General features: G+C 35.6%; 1 protein-coding gene across 1 annotated transcript in view; it reads right to left on the bottom strand.

The window, feature by feature from the left end:
• PKN2 (protein kinase N2) overlaps nucleotides 1-16,581 on the bottom strand; it is a 132,901-nt gene that overhangs the window by 83,666 nt on the left and 32,654 nt on the right. The window contains exon 2 of the mRNA XM_075558070.1: nucleotides 2,996-3,296. Coding sequence (XP_075414185.1) covers nucleotides 2,996-3,296 — 301 coding nt within the window. The remainder of the gene's footprint in view (nucleotides 1-2,995; nucleotides 3,297-16,581) is intronic.

The following is a 16,581-nucleotide window of genomic DNA, read 5'->3' as shown; positions in this document are numbered from 1 at the left end:
GTACTTGAACCCCTGATGTTGTTGTTGGCAAGTGTCGGACTGCTAACTACAAGGCTGGAGGTTCAAACCCATCAGCCACTTTGCAGGAAAAACATGAAGCTACCTAGTCCTATAAAGATTTATAGCCTCAGAAACCCTAAAAAGGGCCACTATGAATAATAATAGACTTAATGACAGGGGGTTTGGATTGGTTTGGCTTTTGATAGAACTTTATTTAAGCCTTTGTTCTATAAGCTAATCAACTAAAAGACAATTTTTTGGTTGTGCTAAGCAACTAAATGAAAAATTGTTAATGAATTAATATCAGATCTTGGTTTATGATATTCATTGTTCACAGCTAAACATGTACTGAGTTTCAGGTACTATAGTAACCTTGAAAATGGATGAATGAAACCTGTCACCCTGAGAGAACACAAAATATAGTGATGTAAACATGTACAGAAACAAAGTATAATAATACACACAATTCACATAAAACACATAAAAGCCACAGTAACACAAGAAGGATAATTAGATAGTCAGGAAAAGTTTAACAGTAATAATCCAAATTAATTTTGACAAAATATAGGAACTAAAGAGAAGAATTTTAAAAGGGGTTATTTATGTGAATCTGAAATAATAGAAGGTGGCACATGTTCACAAGATCAAAGTTAGGGAAGGTATAGAAAGGAATAAAGAAGTGATGGAGAAGTTCTAGATTAGGGTTGGCAAGTTTTTTAGAAGAGCCAATTCTGTCCCTCACAACAATTTAAAAATTATTCAAAATCCACAAATATATTTTTACAAACAAATGAAATCACCATTATCTGAATATCTTTTCAAATTTTTAAATTTTACTGAGCTTTCTCCTTGATCTTACATGGTTGATGATTCTAATGCTGGTGAGTTCATTTCTAGACATACAAGGCAAACTAAAGGCCATATAGTCTATCCAACCAGTAAGCCAAATCTGCTATGACTTTGAGTTCTGTTCCACATTTTTCTCCCACTCTATCCAGGACTTTATAATGTGATCCTTCCCAGAGCAGTTGGTAGTGGAAGTCAGGCACCAACATCAACTGCTCTGAAAAGTATTATGTGGTATGCCATTCCGGCATACATATTAATTATTATTCTTTGCTTTCATGGGTGCTTGCAAAATGTCTACCAGGCTTAATATGTTAATCTACATACATCATTGCCTTTTTTGTACAAGAATTTGACGGCTATACAGTTTAAATATCTTGCTTTTAAATATCTTGCTTAAACATCATTTTTGCAAGGTCGAAATATTATATCAAATAGAATATCAACATACACAACTTTTCAAGGTTCCGGTAGAAATAGATAAAAGAATTCAGTAATCATCAGAAGTTAAGCAATGGTATAATCATTTTTGCGTGAACAATTTAAGTAAACTGAATAACTTTAGATGTTATAATATGATATTTCTAAATTTAAAAAAATTAGGAAACTTGACAGAGAGGAAAAGTTCATTTATATAAGGGAAACTACATTTTTTTCAGAATCTAAAATAAATACTGTGAAAACACTATAAATAGCAGTACATTAAAAATTAAATAAAATAGCAGTGAATTCAGTGGCTATATATGTGTATATAACACAAGCTAACAATGTTTGAAGACTTTCATGAACAACTGTTACAACGAGTTAAGGTTACACTAAAGCACACTTTACCACAGATTTTGATTCCATATTAATAAAATAAATCAGTTTTGATCATATGAGATGGGGATAATACTAAACTAGGATGGTTTTCTAGTAGACAACCCATCATATTAGTATATGGTACTCTCAAACTAGCGTGAACAGTCATAAAGCTAAGGAATGGTCCAAGGGGTCTTGGGGTATTTGAACCAAACTAAATTTCTATTAAGACCCATCAATGGCTATCGTAGTTTACCCTGGTGTCACTACAATTAGTTAAAGTTTTTTTTTCAATCTGCTATTTGCAGGCACATCGTTAATATATGGAGACAGGAATATCAAAGATAGAGGTTTTAAGAACAATTATGGATGGGTCTACAAATGTAGGCAAGGAAAATGTAATGTTTTTTAAATTTAACAAGATATACTACACTTGATGTTAGCCAAAAGGCCGAGAGTGATCAAACATAACGAGATATAAAGTTTCAATGATTGATATTTAGAAGTTAAACAATAATAGTGATATGAAAAGTTGCTAAGTACATGGAGAAAGGCACGGCAGTAAATTCTATCTGATTTTTTAAATGAGAAGCTTTTAGAAAGCGTTAAGTATCGTAGTATAGGATACACACGTTAATACGTATTTATATTTAAAGGAATATACAAGTAAAAGTTAGCAATGCTACTGTATGGCCTAGGATAGAGACGTACTTTTTCCAGTTTTAATATCTGCACTAATAAACATTTCTAACAGTGAGATCTTGTCATTTCTATTGTTTAAAAATTATACCCTTAGGTTCAGATTATGGATTTTTTTCCCTTTATATTTTCTATAATTGGAAAAAGACAAATAGTGGTGTCAGGCTTAAACTTGCTTTTGTTTTTGAACTGTATTCTTGGTGGTTCAACTGTTTAGCGCACCAGAACAAGGGTCAGTGTTTGGATTAATTATATATTTGCAAAGGATAAAAACAGCTCTTCTTCACAAAATACACTTTTAATTTGAAAAAGTCATCTGGCAAGCTCCTGTTGCTGATCACAAGGATACATCGGGTAAGAGCATGCGGTTAAAGCAATACAAAACAGTACTGGAAAAGAACAGTAGGAAAAGCAATGTTTGCTGACAAAGGGTAGGAGAGTAGGCAAGAGTTACTCATTTCTAAGTAACCTTTCACTTTCTTATGCATCAAACTCACTATACTTCTAAACAGAATGTAAACAAGATATATCTTTAAGAAAAAACAGGGAGTATACTTTTAGAAAAGTTATACATGTCACAAAATGTATTATTTTCTAAAACTATACAGTTCTTAACAGAACCATGTTAACATCAAATAAAGTACTATACCTGTAACATCCTCTGGATCTGACACAACAATATGTGCATTTAATTCCTGCAACTTGTGGTGTAGTTCTTCTAATTTTTTATTGGATTTTTTCAAAATGTTGTCTACATAAGCCAAATTTTTTTTATCTGTTGTAACCTTCCTCAGATTTTCAGCTCCTTCTTTGATTTTCAGTTCCTTCCTTATTTCCCTCTTGATTCGGTCCTTGATCTCATCCAATTTCTGTTGCACCATTGTGTCTGAAAAATCTAATTTTTGAACAGCACTAACGTTCTCAGAAAATGGAAGATTTCGGGAGTCCCCCTATAGGAAAAGCAAAATAAAACATAAGTATAAAAATTGACATGCATTTGGTCAATAAAATGTGCAGCATACATAAGCATACTACTATATTTTCTGCATAAAATCCTTTTCTCATTTAAATCTTTCTTTATAAGACACAGATTTTATTATAGCTATAGAATATTACAAATTGTATGTACTCACTAAATATCATTACTCTACAAATACATTTTTATTAAAATAAAAAGATACCTGTATGATCATTTTAAGCAAATTATTTAAATTCATTAAGGTTTGGGAGTCTATATTGAAGCCTCTACTTAAGTACTTCATCAATAAAAAGACCAAATGATAACCTAGTTTACTCAATACAAAAACTTCATTATTAGATAATATCTCTAAGTTAGTGTTATTGACAGATGCTGAGATATACATAGAACACTCATCTAAATATCAAATTCGATATGCTAATTTACATATAAAAGTGTCATTTGAAAACGGCTGTTTTGGGAGTGAATATTTTCAAGGACTCTGCCTTGACTATTTTCAACTCTCATTTCTTTCCAATTTGCTTGCTAAATTGCAGTTATAACAAGTTACAGATTAAATGACTGTCTTTTGTGTTATATGAAGTACAATTTACGTAAACGAGTTTTTCTTTTCTTGATTGAACTAAATAGGCAGGGCCTAATTATGACAGAGTAATTTTGTAATGATTTGTCTATTATATTATTTGATTCAGAATTCTTGAGTCACACTTAAATTACTTGGGCTCCCCTATTTTCAATCTACTGGCAATTCAGGGAAACCCAACAGTAAAATTGATATTTAACACTCTTCTTTTCCATACAACGAGGCTATTCTTAGTCAACACAACATAAGGGATGAAGTTATACATTCCACTCTAATTAGACCACATCATTTGTCAAATATGTCAGATATATAAAACTATGTATTTTATAATTATACTTATATATGAAAAATTAAATTCTGCTTGCTAAAAATATAAAGTGGTATTTTTCAATTTAGTACACATCAACAAACATAATAAACCTAAGAAAAATATGAAATAAGAACAAGACTTGATTCAAAGAACAAAATGAAGGGGAAAGCCTGTCCCTTGTAACCAAGTGCTTCAATTAGGGAGACAGGGAAGGATGTTTATTCCTCACTGGCCGAGTTCCCAGGGAAGAAGAGAAAAGGCTGTTCCTTTCTACATTTCAGAAATATGCACCATTCTGACCTGACAGATGCCAAAAAATGTTAGTGGCCCCATCAAAATCAGTGGGTATGATAATCCAAATGCTGTTTTAGCTGTGAGGGATTTCAAAGGTCATACCGTAGAACTCTCCTAACTTTGGTTTGGAGGAAAGCAGGTTACCAAGAAAAATCAGTGACATGACTAGATTTAGCAGAGTGCTCTCCTGACTCTTAGTTTGATGCTTTTTTACCCTGGACTGCCTTTCTTACAGAAGCCATCTGGAACACTCATTTCTCTATATTTGAATTATATCTTGTTCGTATTGACTTGCATTGATTACTGGGTAATATGTTTCCTAAATTAGGAATATTGGCAGAGTACATCTCCTCTTCATTTCTTATGTCACCCAAGGTGAGCTGTCTATATCTCAAGGAAGAGTGCTCAGCAACAGAAAGCAAAGAAACCAATAAAACACCAGCTGTCAATAGCTATGAAACCAAAACGTGTTTGGCTTTTGATTCTTTCCAGTATTCTAAAAGCCATGTAAACCAAACATAGTTTGAAGAAGCATATACAGTAATCATACAACTACAGGCCACAATGTATTCTTTTCTTAAAAATAATAATACAACCCAAAGTATAAATCATTATGCCACCAGGGTTCCTGGTTATACAAGGAGGCTTCAAAAACATTTGTGGAAAATTATCTTTGTGTTTTAATTTCATTTTTCCATAAAGTTTTGGAAACACTTTTGTATAATTGCTAAGCCTCACAATGACTATAGGGAGGACTGAGTATGCTTTCCTAGAAATAGTACAGCTCTTTGGACTAAAACAGATACTCTGGCTACCCAGATAATATCTACCCTCCCTTTATCCTGTCTCCTTACTAAGAAAACTCCCATTATATGCGGCAAACAGCACAGATAAAATTCTCACTTCACCAGACTCACTCAGCCTGAAGTAGACATATGGCAATTCTTATCAAGAAGTTCAGGATTCGGTGGGTAAGCATTTACTTCTCCATTTCTGGGGAGATGGGGGATGTTGGTGTTGGGTGAAATGTAGATTTCACCTAACAGCCATCTGTGACAGTGATGGGCAAGCAATATCAAAACAACAATTTAAGGATAGGAGAGCAAGCAGAAAAGGCTTGAGCCTTGTCTCCCATACAGGACACTCTTATTTTATTTGTGGCCAATGCACCTTGTGTACAGCTACCACCAAACTGACTTTGGAAGTTTGTGTGCTGCTGTGGTGCTGAACAGAGGTTTCAGCAGAACTTCCCTAATGGCCTTCCTGAACTGTGGCACAAGTCCTAGACTTTTAAACTATTTGTTTAAAATAAAAAATAAACCCCTGTTCAGTTAAATCCAGATCCTATGAAGCTTTGTAGTGTCAGAGTGGGACTTACCCAAAGAAGTGGTACCATCTGACTTTTGGTGCGGAGTAGATTTTGAGGGTGAGAGCAAGTGGGACCAGTTAAGAATCTATGGCAGGTTGTGACAAAATAGCCTCAACTGAATCTGCCTCCATGAATTCACATTGTCATGGAATACTCTCTGGACAAGCCTTTTCTTAGTAGTAGTGACATTTTGGTGATGCTCTGGGAATTCCAAGTACAGGCCTAACAACATTTGTTTTTGCTACTGAAAATTCAACTGCTATGTAAATTAGTTCTGGCTATTCTGTTAGACAGTGATCCTGGCGGATGAGGGAGACCATGTGGAGAGAGAGATTGTGTGAAAGAGAACCAATTCACCCCAGCTGTACCAGTCATTACAGCTGAGGAACCAAACATCTGAGTGAAGCCACAGTGGCCACACCAGACCAGTTTAGCCACCAGCTGAATGCAGCTGCATAAGTGAGTCCAAATGAGACCAGCATTAGAAATGCCCAGTATACACAAACTCTTGGAAAAGAACAAACGATTATTGTTTTAATGCACGTGGTTTTGTTTGTTACACTAGTAGCTATGTGATACAGAGGCTATTCCAATAGTCTAACCAAGTGATGATGATGGCACATAGGCCAGAGTAGCCAGTCCTAGAAATCGACATGTAATTGATGTAGCTTGAACCTTACTATTGTCTTTTTTTGTCCAAAGAATTGACACAGGAATCCTTCTGAGAAAATTGGCTGCAAAGACAAAGTCTGAATCTACCCAGCCAGAAAACAAAACTAATCCACAAAAAAGAAAACAATTAAATAGGAAAAGATCACTTAGAACATTTAAATCCAATCATGCTTAAACCAAACATACCCTTTAACCCCTCAACATTGTAGTCATAGTGCCAAAAATTCCTTTTTAACTTCAAAACGCAGCAGTGGTTCAATGATAGAATTCTTGCCTCCCATACAGGAGAATTATATTTTATTCTTGCCCAATGCACCTCATATACAGCTACCACCAATCTGTCTATGGAAGTCTGTGTGCTGCTATGGTGCTGAACAGAAGCTTCAGCAAAGCATGCAGATTAAGACAAGCTGGGAGTTGGGAGAGCAGGGAAGGCCCAGCAATCCACTCTCATGCCTGACAATCTACTTCTAACAAGCAGCCAGTGAAAGCACTATGGACCAAGTATTCATTATCAAGATTTGTGTGATGAATATTGACATGAAGATGTCTAAATCTATAGAATATTAGCATTTGTAATTTGGGAAGTGCTTTATTTCTTGTCCAAAAAATGTCTATTTAATTACTCCCCGCCATCTCTTTCCTCTGAATCCTCTCTTACATGCTTCCTCTATGACTCGCAATTCCATGCTATGATTATATCCAAGAGAAATGAGGTACACGTCCTTCAAAAAACATGTACACATATTCTGTAAGAGCTTCAATTTAAAATAACCAGAACGTTCAAAGGACTCAAAGGTCCACCAACAAATTGAGAAACAAAAACCAAACCAAAACAAAAAGTTGCTACAGAGATTTTAAAATTACCAAGCCTTTCTTTTGAGGCATCTGTGTTCAGGTTGGAATCAAACCACTGGCCTGTTAAGCTCGCAGATCTAGTGCCTCATCCCTCAAAGTCTTCGGAGAATGGCGATGTGCTCCTACCTGTGTCCTCTATGCTCCGCTATATTCACGAATACATTTGAAGCATAGGTAAATAAGTACGTAGAAATACACTCTTATGTTTGTGGGTTTTGTTCCATTCTCCTTCCCATATCTAGCTACACATCTACTTATGGGTTTATTAGAGGATCATGTAGCTTGTTTTTTTAAAATTAATCACTTCAACATCAGTTTACTAAATATCTACTAGGAATAAAGACCTAGTATTTTACACTGGTGACTCAAAGACAGCAAGTCATTTTGCCTATTAGTTGGAGGCCCAGAGCTTATCTGACTTTAATACATGAAGGATTAAAAACGTGCATGGAAAAATGGTTATTATTTTAGTTCCATTTTCCCTCAAAGTTTTGAAGCGCCCATGTAAAGCTTGTTCAAAAAAGCAAGCATGCAATCTTGAAAAACAGCTATCATTGTAAGTCCATCAAATATAACATGTAAACCAAATAAATTTTAATCCCTTGATGTTTCACTAAAGTCTCCTACTCAGCACTAGAATTACGAAAGCTAAGGGAGAAAGTAGATGTTAAAAAAAATCATTTTCCCATATGTTTCCATTTCTCATACCAGAGCTACATAAATCTAAATACCCCGAGCACATAGTTTTATGAGCTAACTAAAACATATATAATAAATGGTTTTTATTAGACCTGTAGAGAGCAATAAAAGAAAATCACGTAAGGTTTGATTCCTTACCCCCAAATTTTGAGTACTGCCAGTATTCTCCAACTCTGCTTATCCTGATAGCTTTGAAAGCTGTGAGGATTTCAGCTCTCTACTTACTGAGTGACATAAGTTACCAGATTTATATCTACAATTGTAAAAGGTCTTAACACAATCTAAAAGTACTCCTAAAGCATATTTTATCAAAGTGCACTATAGATCCAAAGTATAATTTGAAAATTCATGATTTAATGTCTATGATTTAAACACTTCATAAATGAAAATTATTTTTAGCTCAATCACATCTCACATTTGATACTATTAAAAATAACATCTCGATCAAAAGTATAATTTAAAAGCATCTACATTTCAGGGAACCAAAATTAATAATGAGCACCAGAAAGAAAATATTGTAAAACTGTGGTGATTACGCAACTGTTTTTAACGTTTAAACTATTGAATTGTATGATATGTGAAATATGTCAATAAAACTTAAAAATTCTTAAAGCATCTATATTTCAATGGTCACTTCTCCATCCAAAAATGTCGAGATGTGATTAAGCAGGAGTAGAATATTAAAGACAACGAGGAAGGAAGTGAGAGGAGAGAAACATATTATGAAGAAGAAAGTTGAATTTTGGTCACAAATCTACCATTCGATTGCTACAATATCCACAACAAATTCTTAAGCTGTTTCAATGGTCTCGTTTATAAAATAGTGATAAATTAAGATATACTTATTTCACTTGATTAACATAAAGAAGTACAAAATTTCATGAGAATTAAAGAAAATAAAATTAAGTTATATGAAAAATTACAGAAATTTTATAAATTAAGTATGAAATGAAGGGGGATGGCTATACAAATTTCATCCTTTCCATCAATTCATAATTACCAAGTCCTTTAGGACTTTAACTACAACTCATTTCTAAGATACCCCCTTCAATTAATCTCATTCTCAAGCTATCACTCCTGTATTTTGTATTAATTTGGCTCTTCCAATTAGCTAATTCAATGCCTTCCAAGTGTGCCTGTCTACCTTGATTCTGAGAGCCGGTTGCATACTTCTAAATTCCTGCTATATGCCTGCACTTAAAATGTGCTTGATTTCAAGCTCAGAATGCCTCCAAATGAACCCCTTATCTGTCTTCTCAAATCTCCCTATCTGAAACAATTTACAAATGTATTCAGTCATGCTGCCTAAACTCAATGCAACCATATATTTTCTTTAGTCTCCATATCCCAAAACAGATATCAAATACCACATATCCATATTCCATGCAATCTATAAAATCTATGGTACATACTCCAAATAAAGGCTATGAGTGTGGAAGTACGTAAAATGAAGGATGTGTACACCTGGAATTTGACATTGCCCAGTTTCACACCCAGTTTAATATTGAAAAAAAATCATCTAAAAAAGGACAATATATCATTTTTATTTTTTTTCAATATATCATTTTTAATAAATAACTTTAGACTGCTCATTTGCTCAAGTAGGACATGTTCACTTTTGTTGTTGTTATGGTTGTCGTCAGTTCTGACTCATAATGAAACACCACACAGTCCTGTGCCACCTGCAAAAGTGTTCTTACATTTGAGCCCATTGCTGTAGCCACTACATCAATCTAGGTACTCTTTTTTGCATCATTTTTTCTCTTGTTCCAAGCAAGACCAAAATCCATGACAACTTCAATCTTGTCCCCATTTACCATGATGCTGCTTATTGTTCCAGTTGCGAGGAGTTTGGCTTTCCTTAACCTAGCTTTTCTGATGATTTGCTCAGCAGACAGTTGGAGTAAAGTACAGGCAGAAGATACAACCCTGACTCACATGAGGTATTCCCTTGTTCTGTTCTCAAAAACTGCCTCTTGTACAGGTTCCACTTGAGCACAATGAGTGTTCTGGAATTCCCATTCTTCTCAACGCTATCCATAGTTTTTTTTTATGGTCCACACAGTCAGATGCCTTTACATAGTCATATAGAACATATAGTCAATAGAACAAAAGTAAACATCTTTCTGGAATTCTCTACTTTCAGTCAAGATCCATTCGACATCAGCAATGGTATCTGTCGTAATGTCCTCTTCTGAATCTGGCCCTGTCAATGTACTGCTGTAACCATTGTTGGATGATCCTCAGCAAAAGTTTACTTGCATGTGATATTAATGATATTGTTCTATAATATGTGCATTCTAATGGGTCACCTTTCTTTGGAATAAGTACAAATATGAACCTCTTCCGCTCAGGTGGCCACGGAACTGTCTTCTAAATTTCCTGGCACATTAGACTGGCTGCTTCCAGGGCTTCATCAGCTTGTTGGAAGATTTCAATTGGAATTCTGCCAATGACTGAAGTCCTGTTGTTGACTGATGCCTTTAGTACAGCTTGCACATTCAGCTTCCGTAAACGGCGTCATTTTTACTCTCCGTGACAGTTTTAGAATGATATATGCTCCCGTTATTAGTTATAATTGTAACTCAACGTTTACATTATGTCCATTTTGAATCCTGGTGACAACTTTGAATTTATCTGCTTTCTCCTCTCTCATCATTACTATAGATTAGCAGATCTTAATATGTGGTCAACAGATCCCTTGAAATCCCAAGAACCTTTCAGGGGTCTTCAAATTCCAAATTATTTTCATAACAACATTTGATCTGTCTTTATTTTGTTGGCATTAAGGATATAAACGCAATGGCACTGCCTATATCTTAGCGCAAATCAAAGCAGTGGTACCAAAATTATGAAAACACTCACTTCAATCCCATGCATTCTCAGTTAGAGAAAGAAAAAACTTGTTTCAACTAAAGACCTGTTTCATGCAATAACACACTAATTTTAAATCCTGGCTATTCATACTTCTAATATTACTTATGATAAAAGAGAAATACTCTTGAAGCACCCTCCTGCATACCAAATTTTGTGGTTTCTCCAGGAAAACCATTTGTGTGATAGTTAAGAGATGAGAAGAACTACCTCTTTAATAGAAAATATTTTTACCAAAAAGAACAAGTAAAGAACAAATCATAGCTATTCAAATTTAGTAATCTGACAAGCATTTTCTTGAAAATAAACAAAATGATCTTACCACTTCAAGGAAATTAACTGATAGAAGTTAAGCTTTCGAGTGAAAAATAAAATTCTGGAAAATGTGCACTTGTCGTCATTTTTATTCCTTACCAGCTTTCCAACACTCACACATTTTTTTACTATTAAGATTGCTGGTGGTGTTAACAAATGTGATGTTTTCATATTTTACAAAGATATGTGTCAAGATTTGGAAGAAATGTATTACACAGTGAGTTAATATTCCGAATAACCAATGCATTTGAAATTTAGAGAGACTACTAGATTTCAGTGGCTCAGGTAATCAGAGGTTCATTTCAGAGGTATGGTTCCAGATTCTATACTGTGGGTAGTCTTTAAGTAACTACCACTTAGGAATTTCAAAGAATTCACAATTACCTTAAAAATTATTAAAATGCTCCTCCATTTTAAAATAACTGTCCATAAATGTGAGTACTCTAAATGTGTCAACTAAGACAAAGTAGCATAGCAGGTTAAATTTACAACAGATATGAAAACCTAGGGGTTTTCTATTAAGCTTCACATGAATGAAATATGCAAATTTTAGAAACAATGCCATCCTTTTCATTAACTTATTTTAAACATTACTTTCATTAGAACATTTATATTAATGTGTAATAAATTATCTTCAGTAGTTTTAAATTCCCCATTTTAATTTCTACTATGGGAATTATCACATACATACCCCACATACAAGACCCACAGTGACCCTACCTGGGGTTTCCAATGCTTGGTAAAACGTCATGGGAACAGACAGTCTGATCATTCTGCCATGGAACACCTGGTGGGTTTGAACTGCTGACTTTTTAGTTAAAAACAATCAGTGCTTACCCAGCACTGCCACTAGGGCTTCCTACATACAGACAACCTAAAAAAAAAAAATTCTTTACCTGGTATCAATTCCAACTCAGAGTGACCCGGTAGGACAGAACAGAACTGATGGACCAGATTTCCATGGTTGTACATAACCTTTACAGTAGATTACCAAACCTCTCTCTTTTGGAGTTTGGACCACCAACATTTTGGTTAGCAGCAGACTGTTTAATCATTACACAGTGTTTTTCCTCCACTCCAATTATTGTAGGTGTCTCAGTAACTTTCAAGAATGCAGAGGACCCCAGGAATCAAAAAGTTCGCGAACCGAGCGCACTGTAAGGCTCAGCATAAATTCAGCACCTAGAATGTGGAGGTTAATCTAATTCTTACATTCCCACTTCTGTATCTTCATCACCAGTCATACTTTGGTACTTACTCTCTTTGTGCCCAGGCACTCAGAAGATAGGGTAGAGTTTACACAAGAAGCACATCATTTTTCAGACTGCCAAATAAGTAACAGCAGAGAAGTCCACATGACCTTACTTTCTGACCTGTTGGCTTCCACTGACCCTTTCACTTCACTGAGTCTCTGGAATGACTCACAGAATTAACAAAGCATACCTTGCCAACTACAGATCTATTATAATCAAATTGCTCAACTCAAAAAGGCGAGGGAGTGGGGGGCAGGCAAGCACAGGGCAAACGTGTAAATGTTCCCAGAATGAAGCTTCTCATTTCACATTACCCTCCTGGAAAGATGTTCTCATAAACCTTTGTGTCCAGGTTTTTAATGGCCAATCCTACATGGTGAGTAAATCTCATGCTTCTTGAGGTTAGATAATATTGGCCTTGCAAGTTAGTCTTTTGTGGTCTGTCCAGTCCCCACTTGCCAGCATATATGCTCAGATATGGCTTAGAAGCTTGATTATTTCTCTGGAGCCAAGGACAAAGGTTATTTTTACTCAGGGCAAAACTAGGTCCTTTCCGCCATACCTAATAAACCAGTAGTAAGATTTTACTTGCTATTTACCACTGACAATGTACATTTCTGTACTTAATATTTTTGCTCACATATCTGTCATCTCCAGCTTTTCCTTCAATAAAGTCAAAATAGGATTTTCCCTTCAAGATTCACTATAAATATCAGCTTTTTTTATGCCATTTCTAATTCGGCATGTTTGTTCTATCCTTTCCCTTAGGGTGCATTTAGTCAAGCTTCTATTTAAATTTTTAAATAATTTTAAATCAAAGATCTACACAGTTGAACCCAACAACATCAAGATAAATTATGGAGAAAAAGTGTTCATTTTTCTTGGATCAATCAGCACTCATAAGAAACAAGAGTCCAGAAGTCAAGGGCAGATCTATAGCAAGTTGTTGTTGTGAGGTGCCATCAAGTTGGTTATAGTTATCCTGTGCACAACAGAATGAGACACTGCCACGTCCTGTGCCATCCTTACAATTGTTCCTGTGCCTGAGTCCATTATTGCAGCCCACGGGCAATTCATTCCTTGAGGGCTTTCCTCTTTTGGGTTGCCCCTTCACTTTATCAAGCATGATGTCCTTCTTGAGGAACCAGTCACTCCAGAAAATATGCCCAAATATTTAAGATAAAGACTTGCCATCTTACTGCTTAGGAACACTCTCTACATGTACTTCCTCCCATGACAGGTTGGTTTTTCCTTTTAGCGGTTCATGGTAATATCAACATTCTCCGGCACCACAATTCATATGCCACAATCCTTCTTCTGTTTTCCTTATTCAATGTCCAACTTTCAAAAGTATATGAGGCCATGGAAGACAGTATGGCTTGGGTCAGGCACATTCTTGCTTTTTCAAAATTCTAAAAGAGGTCTTGTGCAGCTGATTTGCCTAAAACAACACATTTTTTGATCTCTTGACTGCAACTTCCATGAGCATTGATTATAGATCCAAACAAGCCAACATGGTTGACAACTTAACATTGTCTGCATGTACTATGATGTCACCGACTGGTCGGTTGTAAGGATCTTGGTCGTCTTTTCACACCAAAGGCGGCAGTCCTTGAGCATCATCAGCAAATGTTTCAAGCCCTCTTCACTTTCAACAATGCAAGGTTGGGTCATTTGCATATCTCAGATTAATAACCTTCCTCCAATCTGGAAGCTGCATTCTTCTTCCTATAACCCAGCTTCTCTGATAATCTGCTAGAAGCATCTAGACTGAACAAGTATGGTGAGAGTATATAATCCTGATTTAAAACATGCACTATTTCCTTGTTCAAGAGATCTTTTAAATCTCACAAAAGGACAGATGCCACTTTGATGACTACAGGGCAAAACCAACGGTGTTCCCAAAGACAGTGTGTGCACATGAAATCTGAAGGCAAGGGACAGACCGAAGAGGACTGACGCATTTGAACGGTGTTTGTGGAAAATAAAAAATGGTAAGACTGACTCACTTATTTTGCACTTGTCTTCATGAAAGACCAATGACTAGAGAAGGAAAATCATGCTTGGTAAAACAGAAGGCCAGAAAAAAAGTGGGAGATTGTCCACAGATGGATGGATTGATAAAAAAGCAACAACAAAGGGCTCAAACATAGAAATGGTTGTCAGGATGGCACAGAACCAGGCAACCTTTTGTTATTGTTGGTTTTTAAGGGGTTGCTTAGGTTCAGAGTTGACCTAATGGCACCTAACAACAGACTCCTAACAAGTAAAATACAAGCAGCTTCCAGAATGAGTGTCCACTTACTTACAACTGGCAGTTATGAGCCAATCTGTGTAAAGTCTATATTAAAAACCAGAGGTACATTCAATGCATTGTCCACCAAAACATTATAATTACTATATGACATTAAGGAAGTTTTAGTTTATAAGAAATGTTTCTCTAATTTTTTTTATGTATAGAAAGGCTATATACTAAGAGTCATTTAACTAACTGGTGTTAGGTATGACCCAAATCTAATTATTCTGGACTAACAAATACAAATTTGATATAAAGTGTTAGGATTGGAATCAATTCATAACCCAGGAAATGCCTATCTGTCTTCCTTCTTAAAGCCATACATTCTGTAGAACAGATTAAACAATTTAAACACATCTGTTGAATTCATGATACTATAATATTCCTGTGTCCATGTCTACTTCAATCTATTTTAATCTCACTCACTGTAAACTCCCTCAACATACCCTATTTCTATTATGTATTTTTGAGGTGGTTTTGTTTCTAGACAAAAAGCATTTCATGATCTTCTGTTTCTACACAGATGACGTTTAAAACACAAATTAGAAGAAAAAATAGATACGCTTAAGATATAAATTTTCAAAAGAATAAGATAGTTAAAAATGTTTACAACAATAGCTTTCCAGCCCTGATGGCATAATGGTTAGGTATTGGGCTGCTTATTGCAAGGTCAGAAGTTCAAAACCACCAGCCACTCCTCATGAGAAAGAGGAGGTTTTCTATTCCTGCAAAGAGTTACAGTCTCAGAAACTCACAGGCGCAGTTCTACCCTCTCATTTTTGGGTTTTAAGAGAAGGTGCATCTTTTGCTGCTGCTACATGTTTTTAACTGGCTGTGTTAGTCTGGGTACTTTAGAGAAACAAATCCACAGAAACTCATGTATAAGAGAGTTTTATATAATGGTTAAATGCACATCAAGAAAACATCCCAACCCAGTGCTGACCAAGCCCACAAGTCCAACATTAACCCATCTGTCCGACACCAATCCACAAAGTCCTCCTCCATCACACAAAACACACACTAATGCCAACTGCAGGAGGAAAGCCGAATCAATGAACTTGTAAGCATCTCAGCACTGGCAGGCCTCTCCACACGGCTGCTCCAGCACCAAGGGCTGCATCGGTGTAGGTCCATGTGGCTTCTCCTTGGGGATGTCTTGCAGGAAGTGAGCCTTGCGAGCTAAAGCAGGGAAAAGGCTAAGGCCGCTGCACGCTGGTCCGGCCATCAGAAAGCATGAGACCTGAGAACTCGAAAGGCGAGGCTCACCAAGCCATTTATTGCTCAGCCCTTCAATTAACGCCATATGTGTTTATCGGCCAGGTTGGCACAACAAACTTGTAACTAACTCACTGGCTATGAACATAAAAAATGGAAGCAAAGCTCTTTGTAAGAAGGAAATAAATACTGGACTTTATACTTTTAACTTCTTTTACCAAAATGATATCAATTTTATAGTCTAATATTTTTCTCTAGTTTATATATCTTTTCTGAAAGCTATATATTAAATATCTTCAATTTATACAAAATAGAAAGGATGCTTCACTGTGCTCAAGAGACAGCCATTCAAATAGAACAGGAGAATACTATACAGTTTAAAATCAGGAAAGGTGTATATCAGAGTTGCATCATTTCAATATACTTATTCAGTCTGCATGGGGAGCAAATAATACAAAAAGTTGGAATATATGAAGAAGATCATGATTTGAGGAAGGCTTATTGAGAACCTGAGATGT

The sequence above is a fragment of the Tenrec ecaudatus genome, chromosome 1, assembly GCF_050624435.1.
Source record: "Tenrec ecaudatus isolate mTenEca1 chromosome 1, mTenEca1.hap1, whole genome shotgun sequence".
Lineage (NCBI taxonomy): Eukaryota > Metazoa > Chordata > Mammalia > Afrosoricida > Tenrecidae > Tenrec > Tenrec ecaudatus.
The sequence above is the reverse complement of the archived record's forward strand: the minus strand, read 5'-3'. Positions and strand labels throughout refer to the sequence as shown.